At 45.0% G+C, this 13,416-nt stretch overlaps 1 protein-coding gene across 1 annotated transcript in view; it reads right to left on the bottom strand.

The window, feature by feature from the left end:
- The window catches only part of LOC114783722 (xaa-Pro dipeptidase-like), a 35,864-nt gene extending 24,622 nt beyond the window's left edge, over nucleotides 1-11,242 (bottom strand). The window contains exons 1-7 of the mRNA XM_028969238.1: nucleotides 11,214-11,242; nucleotides 9,965-10,148; nucleotides 7,776-7,903; nucleotides 7,077-7,140; nucleotides 2,080-2,127; nucleotides 1,012-1,073; nucleotides 624-668 (exon numbers count right to left, since the gene is read on the bottom strand). Coding sequence (XP_028825071.1) covers nucleotides 624-668; nucleotides 1,012-1,073; nucleotides 2,080-2,127; nucleotides 7,077-7,140; nucleotides 7,776-7,903; nucleotides 9,965-10,148; nucleotides 11,214-11,230 — 548 coding nt within the window. The 5' untranslated portion in view covers nucleotides 11,231-11,242. The remainder of the gene's footprint in view (nucleotides 1-623; nucleotides 669-1,011; nucleotides 1,074-2,079; nucleotides 2,128-7,076; nucleotides 7,141-7,775; nucleotides 7,904-9,964; nucleotides 10,149-11,213) is intronic.
- Between the last annotated feature and the right edge of the window lie 2,174 nt (nucleotides 11,243-13,416).

Here is a 13,416-nt window from a genome sequence, read left to right as displayed (position 1 = left end):
CTCACTGCCAGACTCTTTAATGGTTTAATCCCACAAGCCAAGGACTGAGACCCTCAGTCACACACACACACACACACACACACACACACACACACACAACCTCTGTTATATTGTAATACATTTACATTTCCAGCATTAATCAGACACCCTTATCCAGAGCGACTTACAATCAGTAGTTACAGGGACAGTCCCCCCCTGGAGCAACTTAGGGTTAAGTGTCTTGCTCAGGGACACAATGGTATTAAGTGGGATTTGAACCTGGGTCTTCTGGTTCATAGGCGAGTGTGTTAACCACTAGGCTACTATCAGTAATATCTATCAGTAATATAATCTATTAATGCACTGTTCCATCAGCAGTGTTTGCGCTATTTTACTTCGCACATTTATTTATTTCACCTGTTTAGCGCCGTCTGTCTCATTGTTGTCTACATGTTTAAGTTAAATGTTACTCTTGCACTGCTTGTGTACCCTGTTTGCACCTTATGTACCCCAGTTGGACTTTACGTCAGCATGTAACGTTGTTTAAACGTTACATGTAGCGCCAGGTTCCGGAGAAAAGTTATTTCGTTTCACTATTTATGTATATAGATGAAATGACAATAAAGCTCAACTTCAAAACTCACCATTCAACAATAACTGGGTGTAAAATAGTATTGTCCACAGTGAATCTGCAATGCAAAGAAAAAACAGCATCAATACACAAAATACCACAGAATTGCACCAAAAGAATGTTCAAAAATGTAACTTTTAAATGTCAAACTACTAGAATAATACAGAAATTGGTACTATGAGTGTGTCATTTAATACCTGTATGGGAACTGATATTTAAAATGTCTTATGTACATAAAATGAAGAATCATTTCTACTTTAACAAAAAGGATTCAGCCAATCCCTCTACAATTCAGACAGCTTATTTTAAGCTCTAAGTCTGATATGATGATAACATGAAGAGAAATGAACCTTTAGAAAAAGCTAATTAAAGAATGAATAATTGATGCAACTGAAACCCACCGACTGATGCCTTCAAAGGAGGCTTCACGACAGATACTCCCGCTGTCGGTATTCAGCCCACGCTGAGGAGGGGAGGAGAGGAGGGAAGAACATTTACCATACGGCGTTCATGCCTCCGCAAAGCCCCACACAGTCACCTCCCGACTCTCCACAAAATTTCATACAACGATTTTCATCGATCACAGAAAATAAAGCCTTTTTGTAGATGATTCATAATTTATTACACACGACCTGTTTAAATGAGGCAACTTAGCAAATAACAGTGAAAAAAAAAAATCATGGCTAAACGGTAATACAAAAGCGCTGTTTTGGGGGGGCGTGTATTGAGATTGAGGCGCATTGTCTTCCTGAACCAAATTCAAGCGGCGTTCGAATGTGGCAGCGGCACAAAGCGGCGCGTTCTCTCTGCACCACTGCATGTGGCTTAAAGGCAGCGCTCCTCTCAATTGATTAGTTGTGGGTGGGAGTTGTGCGCGGCCTGTAAAGAGCGGCTGAGCGTTCCCATGTTAAACAGCCTCTGCTGTCGCCATGGCAATCTGCCGACCCGACGGCCGGTGGGAGCGCTCGCTGACATCCTGAGCGCCGCTGCCCGAGATGCAGGTCAAGTGGGTGACGGTTACTACACGACCAAAGTTTTAAAATAATAATTACAAACCTGCAACTCATTCATTGCACTTTTGAACACGAAAGCTTGCTGTAACGTTTAAATCTAAGACGAGGAGTCAGCGAAGGTGCGTCCAACATCCAAATCCTCTAATGCACACAGCAGTTGGCTTTTTGTGAACGTGAGAGTGCGCGCCGGACACGCCCACCAGCTGCCCAGACACGCCCACCGCCCACGTGTACAATAAACCAAATGCAGCAGAGTTCACCGATTACTTCACATTTGACAAAGTTACATTAAATATATTTTCCTGGAAGATTCTAATGAGAATTCTTCCACATAAATCCCTGCCCTTCCGGTTTAGACTGTGGGAGGACCTGTTCTCCTCCAGTGTCCCTCCATCCAGAATCATCTTTACCCCTTTTTTATGATTTTATGAGAAAAGAACGGAGAAAAATACCTACCAGGGTTAAAAGCGCTGCAGGATTCTTACTGGTCAAGACGTCGGCAATCTGTGGAGCACAGAACCGCAGCTTTAAACGGCAAACTGAACGGAACAAATATTAATGCGTAGAGGCTTCGCCGGTGTCTCCATTACTCTGAGCGGAGGACACGGCGCCGGAAAGTGCAGAATCCGGACACCTGAGCAACGCTTACAGCCACGAACGGGGCAGAACTGTGACCCTCCGTCCCAGCGGCCATGTTCAATTGTCCTCAAGTCGAGTGGACACACAGCCATAACGCCTTCAATTATTAATGAAGCTAAAGCCACTTTGTCATAACGAACAGTAACAAAGGCCTGGACGAGTCCAGACAGAGCGCCTGATAAACTGTGTAAAAGCCGGCGACGATGCATATTTAATGTTCAGTTTCCGACACGTTACAAACACGCTGGGGGCCGTAAAACAGCCTGGTCCAGACGACGGCGCCGGGCAACTACTTCCTGCAGGTTGAAATAACCAGAAACAAATGTTGAGTGCATTTTAAATGTTGGCTGAAGAGAGCTGCTGGAAGACGGGTTTACCACGTTAATAATTACACAAAATCACAAAGCCGCGCTGCTAAATTGTACATAAGAAGCCAATATTTAAATAAAACATCAGCCTGAATAATAAATGCGGAAAGTGATCTGACAACCGTAATAGGAAGAAAAATGATGGTAAATAAATGAACATGATCTCCACATGACGAGTTCTGAATTCATCATGATTTATCTGAATAAAAAGTGAACTGAAGTAAGAAGTAAACTGATTTTAGAACTGTGCAAGGACCTATAGGCTTGAACTAAAGCACTAATAACCTGCATGTTGGTGTCGGTAGTGGGCGTGGTCACGTTCACTGGAATTAAAGTGCCTGATAACCAGCATGTTGGTGTTGGTAGTGGGCGTGGTCACGTTTGCTGGAATTAAAGCGCCTGATAACCTGCATAGTGGTGTCGGTAGTGGGCGTGGTCACGTTGACTAGAATTAAAGTGCCTGATAACCAGCATGTTGGTGTTGGTAGTGGGCGTGGTCACGTTCGCTGGAATTAAAGCGCCTGATAACCTGCATGTTGGTGTTGGTAGTGGGCGTGGTCACGTTGACTGGAATTAAAGTGCCTGATAACCAGCATGTTGGTGTTGGTAGTGGGCGTGGTCACGTTGACTGGAATTAAAGCGCCTGATAACCTGCATGTTGGTGTTGGTAGTGGGCGTGGTCACGTTGACTAGAATTAAAGTGCCTGATAACCTGCATGTTGGTGTTGGTAGTGGGCATGGTCACGTTCGCTGGAATTAAAGCGCCTGATAACCTGCATGTTGGTGTTGGTAGTGGGCGTGGTCACGTTGACTAGAATTAAAGTGCCTGATAACCTGCATGTTGGTGTTGGTAGTGGGCGTGGTCACGTTCGTTGGAATTAAAGCGCCTGATAACCTGCATGTTGGTGTTGGTAGTGGGTGTGGTCAAGTTGACTGGAATTAAAGTGCCTGATAACCAGCGTGTTGGTGTTGGTAGTGGGCGTGGTCACGTTGACTGGAATTAAAGCGCCTGATAACCTGCATGTTGGTGTTGGTAGTGGGCGTGGTCACGTTCGTTGGAATTAAAGCGCCTGATAACCTGCATGTTGGTGTTGGTAGTGGGCGTGGTCACGTTGACTGGAATTAAAGCGCCTAATAACCTGCATGTTGGTGTTGGTAGTGGGCGTGGTCACGTTGACTGGAATTAAAGCGCCTAATAACCTGCATGTTGGTGTTGGTAGTGGGCGTGGTCACGTTGACTGGAATTAAAGCGCCTGATAACCTGCATGTTGGTGTTGGTAGTGGGCGTGGTCACGTTGACTGGAATTAAAGCGCCTGATAACCTGCATGTTGGTGTTGGTAGTGGTCGTGGTCACGTTGACTGGAATTAAAGCGCCTGATAACCTGCATGTTGGTGTTGGTAGTGGGCGTGGTCACGTTTGTTGGAATTAAAGCGCCTGATAACCTGCATGTTGGTGTTGGTAGTGGGCGTGGTCACGTTTGTTGGAATTAAAGCGCCTGATAACCAGCGTGTTGGTGTCGGTAGTGGGCGTGGTCACGTTGACTGGAATTAAAGCGCCTGATAACCTGCATGTTGGTGTTGGTAGTGGGCGTGGTCACGTTTGTTGGAATTAAAGCGCCTGATAACCTGCATGTTGGTGTTGGTAGTGGGCGTGGTCACGTTGACTGGAATTAAAGCGCCTGATAACCTGCATGTTGGTGATGGTAGTGGGCGTGGTCACGTTGACTGGAATTAAAGCGCCTGATAACCTGCATGTTGGTGTTGGTAGTGGCCGTGGTCACGTTCGTTGGAATTAAAGCGCCTGATAACCTGCATGTTGGTGTTGGTAGTGGGCGTGGTCACGTTCGTTGGAATTAAAGCGCCTGATAACCTGCATGTTGGTGATGGTAGTGGGCGTGGTCACGTTCGCTGGAATTAAAGCGCGTGATAACCTGCATGTTGGTGTTGGTAGTGGGCGTGGTCAGGTTGACTGGAATTAAAGCGCCTAATAACCTGCATGTTGGTGATGGTAGTGGGCGTGGTCACGTTCGCTGGAATTAAAGCGCGTGATAACCTGCATGTTGGTGTTGGTAGTGGGCGTGGTCAGGTTGACTGGAATTAAAGCGTGTGATAACCTGCATGTTGGTGTTGGTAGTGGGCGTGGTCACGTTCGCTGGAATTAAAGCACCTGATATCCTGCATGTTGGTGTTGGTAGTGGGCGTGGTCACATTTGTGCACAAGAGGTATGCGGAGTGTAGAGAACGGAGGAAAACGCAGGAGATGGTCACTCCACTGCACCTGGGCGTTTCATAAAAATCATTACAAATCTGAAATAATTACACACAAACAAAAAGGTCTGGGTGGGTAGTTAGTTCCTCCTTTACAACACACAGATACCGAACGTCCTTTTGTACCGCAGTTAGTACCTTGTGTTCTGGAGTCGTTCCCTTTATCAGCATAAACATGATAAATGCAGATTTCCACAGCCTCCATCAAACCAACAGAGCAGCAAGAAAACACGGGCGTCTAACAGGCCGGGAAAAGCCGTGGATTACGCCGGTTAAAGAGCGAGGCCGATGACGATTATTTAACATGGCTGAAAGGAGCCACGGGGAGCCCTGATTCCCCATCATCGGCACGAGATGCAGCCTCCTCTCAGCTGCGTTTAAACACGCTGTCACAAAGAGAAAAAGGTCACTCAGGAGCCGAAAATGCGCTGAACTCGGGAGCCTGGGAGAAGTGTTTGTTAACACTGTGGTGACTCCGCCCGGCGCTGGGATATAAGTGTGGGAAATTGCCATTTTTCTACCTGATACTTAAAGGTGACACATTACAGGCCTTGTTCCTCAAGTGTACGTAGTTCCCTGGGGTCTTAATGGCATGTCTGTGACACACCTTCCTTCTCACCCTGGATCCACAGCCACGCCCCTTTAAATCAGAACCCCAAATCCTTATTATATAAATCCTTATTATGATATAACACTTTGCCAATGTTGTTCTCAAGCTACAAATGGAGAAACCCTTGACAGGATCCAATGCCTCAAGGGTCTCAAGCGAGGGTCCCGTGCGTTCTGGTTCAGGAAGCCAATCAGAAACTTTCTTTTTTTTGCTATTATCAATTCTATTGAAAGCAACTGTTTTTTCATCAACTGAGTGGGTGCAAAAAAAAATCCACTCTTTTCCACACGCACTCAATACGGTCTTTTCTCTGGAACTGTGGTCCTCATTCCTCGGGTCCACATTTAAAGCCATTCTTTGTTCTGGTGGTTTACCTCGGGTCACCACGTTATTAAAATTCAGCTTCCAGGCAGAGGACGGCCGGTTTTGGAATCTCTCATCCTCCTCACCAACACGTCAGCTGTCAGCATCACTTCACATTAAACTCTAAATTCCCACAGCATGGCTTTAAAAGCTCAAAAATTCAAATGGTCCTGGATCTACTGCAGCAGAAGCAACCAACAGAGGAGACTGGAAGTTCTCACTCAAGCCAACACCACCTGACAGTAGAAGTACGTTCTCAACATGTTACACACATACAGCACAAAAGCATCAAAAAATCCACCAGCGTCCATGTAATGACGTCCACAATCCGAATATTCCACATTCAAGGAGCCACCAGCGGCAACGTAATGCACCCGGAAACTCTGAAACATGACATATGGAATAAAAAATAATAATAATGGCAGCAGGCGATGTAAACTTCAAAGCACAATAACGCGAGGAGGTGAATTCTGAACATTTCAGCCATATTTCAACCAGATCTGTTCGAGTGCGGTTCTATTAAGAGCTCACAGACAATCATCTTAATGGCAGAAAATGATGAAAGAAAAGTCAAAATGAACGGGACGTTTGAAAAACACAGTAAATTAGCTTTATTTGAAAGCTGCGACTGTTTGGCTCTTTCACATACGGGCTTTCAGACGGATCAAAGGACGTCATTAAAAGCTCATTTACGACGGACGGTAGCTCGGATCGACACCGTACACGGCGCCGAGGCGTTTCAGCTCCGCCCACCAGGCTTCACAGCCCAGATCAGAGCGCGCAGCTGCAGGCACCACCACCAACTCAATTCAAAAGTAGGGCTTATTTGACCTGGTGCAGCAGCTTTTATCAACATTAATATTCAATTATTCCGATTTTTCAGACAAATAAATGGCCTTTGTGCTTCATTTAACTCCACAGCCAGACTCAGCATGGGACCTGATTTAGACGCTACCTGTTAATGGTGAAAAGTTGGTTTTCAAATTACACCGCAGGCCAAGAGTCAGAGCTGAATTATCACAAACATGAAAAAATGCAAATAAAAGGCATATTAAAAGGCACCAAAATGGGCGACATTGATTCGCAACGATCCCAAATTTTTAGTTAAGACTGAAAGAGCCAACATTTCGGCTGAATCTGCACCGAGGGGCTCCGTATAAACGGATCTAAGCAGTGCTCGGAATTTGAAATATTCCATACTCACATCGCAGGTGTAATGCACCTCGTCCACGGCATACTTCTCCTTGAAGTGTTCGCGCGGATGGATCCTGCCAACAAACACGAGAGAAAGGCCTTTAATGAGCTCCCCTCCGGGAGACGTCTTTAAAAAGTCCCTCAAGCCGCACCACGAAGGACGGACAAGCACACTTTCTGCAGCGGCCACTAAACTTAAACATGACGCAGTTTAATTCTACATCACAGTAGAATTATTAGCACTCCAGCTTTACGCGTCTGTATCTATGCTCGGATTTATTAGGTCTGTGTAGGACCCAGAAACATGATGAGTTCTGCAGAACATCATGAGACATCTTGAAAGATTCCCTCAACTTTTTACGTTTATTTTTTGCACAGACGATCATTAATGATGATCGATTGAGACCCGTAAATGTCCGAATGGAATCTTGAAATGATCTCCTGAGATGGGTCATTCCTGGTGGACCAGAAGATGGAGACACGAGCCTCCAGCCTAATCGCTCAGTATTCCATGTCAGATCCAGACTGATTCATGGAAGCAGCAGAGGACCATAAAACATGCAGTCTGTCGCGTCACTTTCGTCCCGTATTTATGTGCAGATGCATGTTTGGTATTGAGAGCCGCAGCCATGAAAGCTGGACCGTCCACATCACAGCGCTGGTCTGAAATTTGTAAGAAAAGGGGGGAAAAAGCAAGTTTGAAACTCACTCTCCCATCCAGGTGGCATAGCTCTCCGGCAGCTTCGGGACAAAGAGGAACGATTTCCCAGAATCCACGTCAACGGCTCCAAAGCAGTCAGCCTCGGTCACCCCAAACGTCCAGTGGAAGAAGGACTCCTGCAGGACACAGCACGGTTACATGTAATCATCGGTTGGAATATCGGCGAAAGGGGTAATTCTACACACGTTCTTCTGTTGGTGTACTACCGTGACACCAAACAAATAATCATTAGTGGAGAACGTCGAGATCAGTGATGTCTGTTACTCAGTCGCTGTGCTGAGGCCGATCAATCACGTTCCTGCTGACCGCCGCGCCCACGCCCCGAGGACAGCGTGATGGATGACTACGTGCGGGGCGGAGTTCAGCCGCGGAACGGGGGCGAGCGGGGCCGCTGAAGAGGGAACTGAATCCTCTGGTGTCAGAGGAACCTCGTCCCCCATCAGCGCTCCTTACTGCTCAGACTCTGCGGCGCAGGGAGATTTATCATCATCTGGCAACTTCTCGGGAGAGACCACGGCACCGGGCTGAGAACACGTCCCGCGCCGAGCCCCGGCAGAGCTGCGGCTGCACCGCCTGGACAGCAAGCAGCGCCTCGAGATTTACTCCAGAACAGCTTCACAAGTCCTGACAGATTGCACTGGGGCTAACTGTTTACACATGCGCATAAATTTAAAAATGGCATAACCTGCAATAAACCAATGGATTAAAAAACTAGTACCCTCACAGTCCCACCTATTTTTATAACTATATTTCATTATTTCAGTTAACCAACTGAAAACTAGGCCTATAGGTACAGTTCAGGCCAAAAGTTTGGACACCTTCTCATTCAACGTGTTTTCTTTATTTTCATGACCATTTACGTTGGTAGATTCTCACTGAAGGCATCAAAACTATGAATGAACACATGTGGAGTTCTGTACTTAACAAAAAGTGGAGACCTGACCACCACAGTCACCGGACCTGAACCCAGTCCAGATGGTTTGGGGTGAGCTGGACCAACAAGTGCTAAACACCTCTGGGAACTCCTTCAAGACTGTTGGAGAAGCATTTCAGGTGACGACCTCTTGAAGCTCATCGAGAGAATGCCAAGAGTGTGCAAAGCAGTAATCAGAGCAAAGAAAGTAGAATATAAAACATGTTTTCACTTATTTCACCTTTTTTTGTTAAGTACAGAACTCCACATGTGTTCATTCATAGATTTGGTGCCTTCAGTGAGAATCTACCAACGTAAATGGTCACGAAGATAAAGAAAACACATTGAATGAGAAGGTGTCCAAACTTTTGGCCTGTACTGTATCTGTCAGGGAATTTACTCATTTTATTCCACTATGTTCAACTAACCATCATATAATCCTATACAACCATCTTTTCATATATGAGTGTCACATTAACCGTTCTGAGAAAGCCACGGTGGCAAGTTCGGTCTGCGAAGGACGGAAAACTTGAATGCATGTAAACTTAACTCCGCCTCTGAGGTACAGGGGTCTACATTTGTTTGCCATATGGCAATTTGTTTGCATATGGCTATTTTAATATTGTGTATATTTATCTCATCAAAGGCTCCAAATTATACAGATATTGGCCCCGTTTTCACTTTCCTTGGTTACGTCACATGATCTACTGAGAGCAGCAGGAAGGTCACCCCTGTTTGATGTCACCCCTCCAGTCAAACTAAATCTGGCAACATTTTACCCGGAATCTTTTCATTAAAATGACCAGAAAGATCACAAAATGGCCATCACAGCACAGGCCGTCTTTGAGTATATGGATGAACATAAAGGACATTTATAAAATGAAGAAGGTCACGGCTCACGTTAGTAAGAAACCGGAATGGTTTGCAGTGTACTGGAGAAAATGGGTTTAATATTTCAGGCACATTAGATCACGTTTTGTTTTCCAGGTAACAAAAAGATTACTCCCTGTACCTACATGGTGTAAAGATAATTGTACAAGTGTAAGTGCATATATTTGTCGTAAAAATGCATTTAAAAAAAAAAATCTTAAATCAAAAATAATGAAAAAAATGACCAGAAGGAAGCAGTATTTTTGGCCAAAAAAAAAAAAAAAAAAACTTATGTGATGATCCCATAAAATAGTGAAAGTGAAGTAGTTGTCATTGGTGAGCAGTGGGCAGCCATGACAGGCGCCCAGGGAGCAGTGTGTGGGGAAGCACGTACCTGTCTGAAGAGGACGTCGGTGTCGGTGCAGTACCGCTGCTTCTGCTCGCCTCCCTGCAGCAGAACTACAGATCTGGGATTCAGGTCGGATTTCGCCTTCAGCCCCAGGCAGAGGCGCTGGCGGTTCTCGGCGAAGAGGGCAGCCGACACTCTCAGGGTGTCCTTCCCCATCCAGAACACAGGTCTGCAGCAGAACATTGAGGAGGGATGACAGGTCAGACTAGTCAGGCCTGCGCCCTCAGCATGAACATGAATTCAAGTTTATTCCTTCGGTGTCAAAGAGGTCAACATGAAAAACCCTAAACAAGCACAAATGTGTAGATCGACGTAAACAAGATCAATTATTCTGAATATAAAATGTCAACCTGAATTTAAAGGGCTTAAATTGCATTTCTTTGATCAATAAACCATTGAATTAAATTACAGCGCGTGTTTCCATTGCATTGATTTTCCTGAGGAATCCCCTCCATTATAAAAATACGGTTAAATGTCGAAGGAGGCCGAGCTACCGGGGCGGTCAACCTACAGTCAGCCGCTGCTTCTGTAGCAGGGCTCTTATTTCGTGGCTCCAAATACGCAGGACCATTTTAGATCCTTGCTGAATGTAAACATTGGAATATTTTTGGAAAATCAAACTAACAATTTCTGCCATTTCTGAAGTGGTAAAAGCAATATGTCTTGCTTTTTTAAATACTGTTGAGCCAACAAAGCCTTTTATTGTCTGGGGGAAAAAATGATGAAATTGCAGTTAAGAGTCCAGGACGAGAAGAAAGGAAGTGAAAGGAAGAAGAAAAGCAGGATGTGAAAGGTCATAAAACAGCAAGTCAGCAAAGTATGATAATGATCTACAGCGGAACATTTTACCCCCTCAAATCAGGGTTAAAGTCCCGTGATAAAGTTCTGCCACTATATGCATTCAGGAGTTCAAAGCTTACAAACACATCAACTCTGGGCATCAAGAAAGTAAAAAACGTACAAACGCAATCTATATAAACTTCAGCTTTAATCGATGTCATTAATAAAGAGGAGCAGAAAGCTGTCAACGAGGCAATTACCCTGAAAATAATAATGAAAAGAGAGGTTTGACGTCCCTCAAGAGTGACGAAGCCCTGCGGATGTTTTTTAAAGCTACGCAAAGTATTTTCAAAGTATTCCCAAGTGCCTTCGGTCCACGTATCGGGTTCTTGTGCGTTAAGAGCCGCTCGGCTGCGACGTTGAGCGGACAGAAGCGGAGACTCGCAGAACTCACCCCTGACGTGCGGCCATCTTGCTCGAGTGGACCGGGTCATGTGACAGAGCGCCGCGTCAGCTGACCATGCATTGCGGGGCGCATGCGCGTTGAAGGCACGTTATACTACACCACTACTAATAATAATGCTGCTAGCAACACTAACATCTCAGAGCGCCAAGAACTTCCAGGGTCCAGGGTCTGGTTGCAGAACATGCAGAATATGCATCCAGAACCTTTTCTGTTACCAGACGGCCTGTTACCGTCTTCAAGTGATAATTCCAAGACTCACGTTTTAAAATAGTATCTACTGGAACAAAACCATTACTTATTGTTATTGTCCTCACTGTACTTGTGTTTTTCAAATGTTCTTTGTACTTTAATGTTTTTTTTTATTTATGGTGATATTAAGTATTCAGATTTAAATCTAGATATACATGAAGGTCAGATATGAAGTTCAAAGCACTGATTTATTTTGCTCTGGATAATGAGCACCCTAAATACCATAAATATAAAAAAGTTTTTTTGTTTTTTTTTTGCATGCACAAAACACATGAGAGGGGTAAAATGGTAAAAAAAAAAAAAAAAAAGTGGCAACGTCACAGGAATATGAAATACTTTTAAACTCTTTAATCTTCATCTCCAGTAGAAGGTGAGGGGATCTTCTCATGAATGCACGGCTCTTTGGAGATCTACCTACAGACTTTCACTGAAGCTGACATCAGAACCTGTTAAGGTGGAACTCTGCTTCTCGAGGAAGAAGCAGTAGCTGAAAGACGAGGGGGGAAGAGAAGAAATGAGATTTTCTTTTATTAGTCCATAAGTCTCCTGAAGATGACAAAATGATGGCGACATGGCAGGAGAGACGTCTCAAGAGGGCTGTTCTCCAAACAGATTTTTTCTCTCCTTGAGGAAATTAAGAGAGGACTCACAAAAAACGACATTTTCACGTAATCTATTGCTACGTTGCCACATTATGTGGGTGCACCAACACACACACACAGGAGACTTTGTCCAACATATCTACCTCTTTTGCTCTGAGTTTTTTAAATATTTTTTCAGAACCAAATATTGTTTATATTGCATATTGTTATTATTATTAATTATTTACCATGTCTGCTTTCAACATGGTGGCTTCTGGAGGCATCTGTTGAACGGCTGAACATTTTTCCAATGACTCCAGCTAATGGTTTAATAGTTTGGTAGAATTCATACATCCGCGTGGATTAAACAGCTAATTAACGACCAACCAGAGAACAGTGTGGAGGTGGCGTAATTCTGCTGCCAAGCGGAACTAAATGGTTTAACATGCTTAAGGGGAAAAAAGAAATCACATTCACACTATTCATTATCCAGTCACATTACTTTCCTCATCCATCCATTTACGGCGCCGCAGATTATTATTTCTTTTTCAAAGTGACGCTCCTCCGCGTTCGTTCCAGGTCGTGTGCAGAGCCCATTGTAAAAACCGCCGTCGGTTATATTTATATCCGATACTCATCCGAGGCAATGTTGAGAGGGGGGTGCGGGATAGAAGTTTACACAGAGCACATGAAATATGCATTTCACAAGACCTGGATAATGTGTTTTTTTATGCTTTTGAGAAACCAGATTTGTAACACACATATTGACAGATGAAAACCCTAAAAGAAAAAAACCCACACACACATCCTGCACGGTTTATGGTTCCGTCGAAGTGATGGTGGAAATGCACCGCTGTTTTCGCCATCCTAGGAGAGTGCATTAGCCACGGCGCTGGAGGAGGCAGCACTCAGAACCAGGAGGAAATGAACCGACCCAGGAGTGCTTTTACCAACGCTGGCCGTCTTTCATCGGGGAGCTGCCCCACTCAGAATCCCTCTCACCACCTGGGAACGCGCTCTGTGCCGCTCAAAGCGGGTCACAGGAGGGCCGGTCAACACTAAAACACGCAGGGGCCACGGAATCTTCCAGAAGGCTTTTTCGGAAGTCACATACGCTCTGCAAAAATGGAAGCGAGGGCGCCTGGGGTATTTCTCCCCAAGTCCATTTAATCTGCTAAGAAAAAAGACGGCTCCCGTTTAATCCTGCACGGCCTCCCCTGATAGCCACGGCTGCCATGATCAGAGGGACCATGCTGCACAGTGATAATATGCAGATCTGCAGGATTCCCCTGTGGTGCACACATGGTCACATCCACGTGAGAGTCCACCAGAGAACGGCCTGGTCCTCTGGTATCAGAAGG

Source organism: Denticeps clupeoides, unplaced genomic scaffold (genome assembly GCF_900700375.1).
Source record: "Denticeps clupeoides unplaced genomic scaffold, fDenClu1.1, whole genome shotgun sequence".
In the NCBI taxonomy this organism is placed as follows: Eukaryota; Metazoa; Chordata; class Actinopteri; order Clupeiformes; family Denticipitidae; genus Denticeps; species Denticeps clupeoides.
Note: the sequence above shows the minus strand (reverse complement) of the source record. Positions and strands in the feature narration are given on the sequence as shown.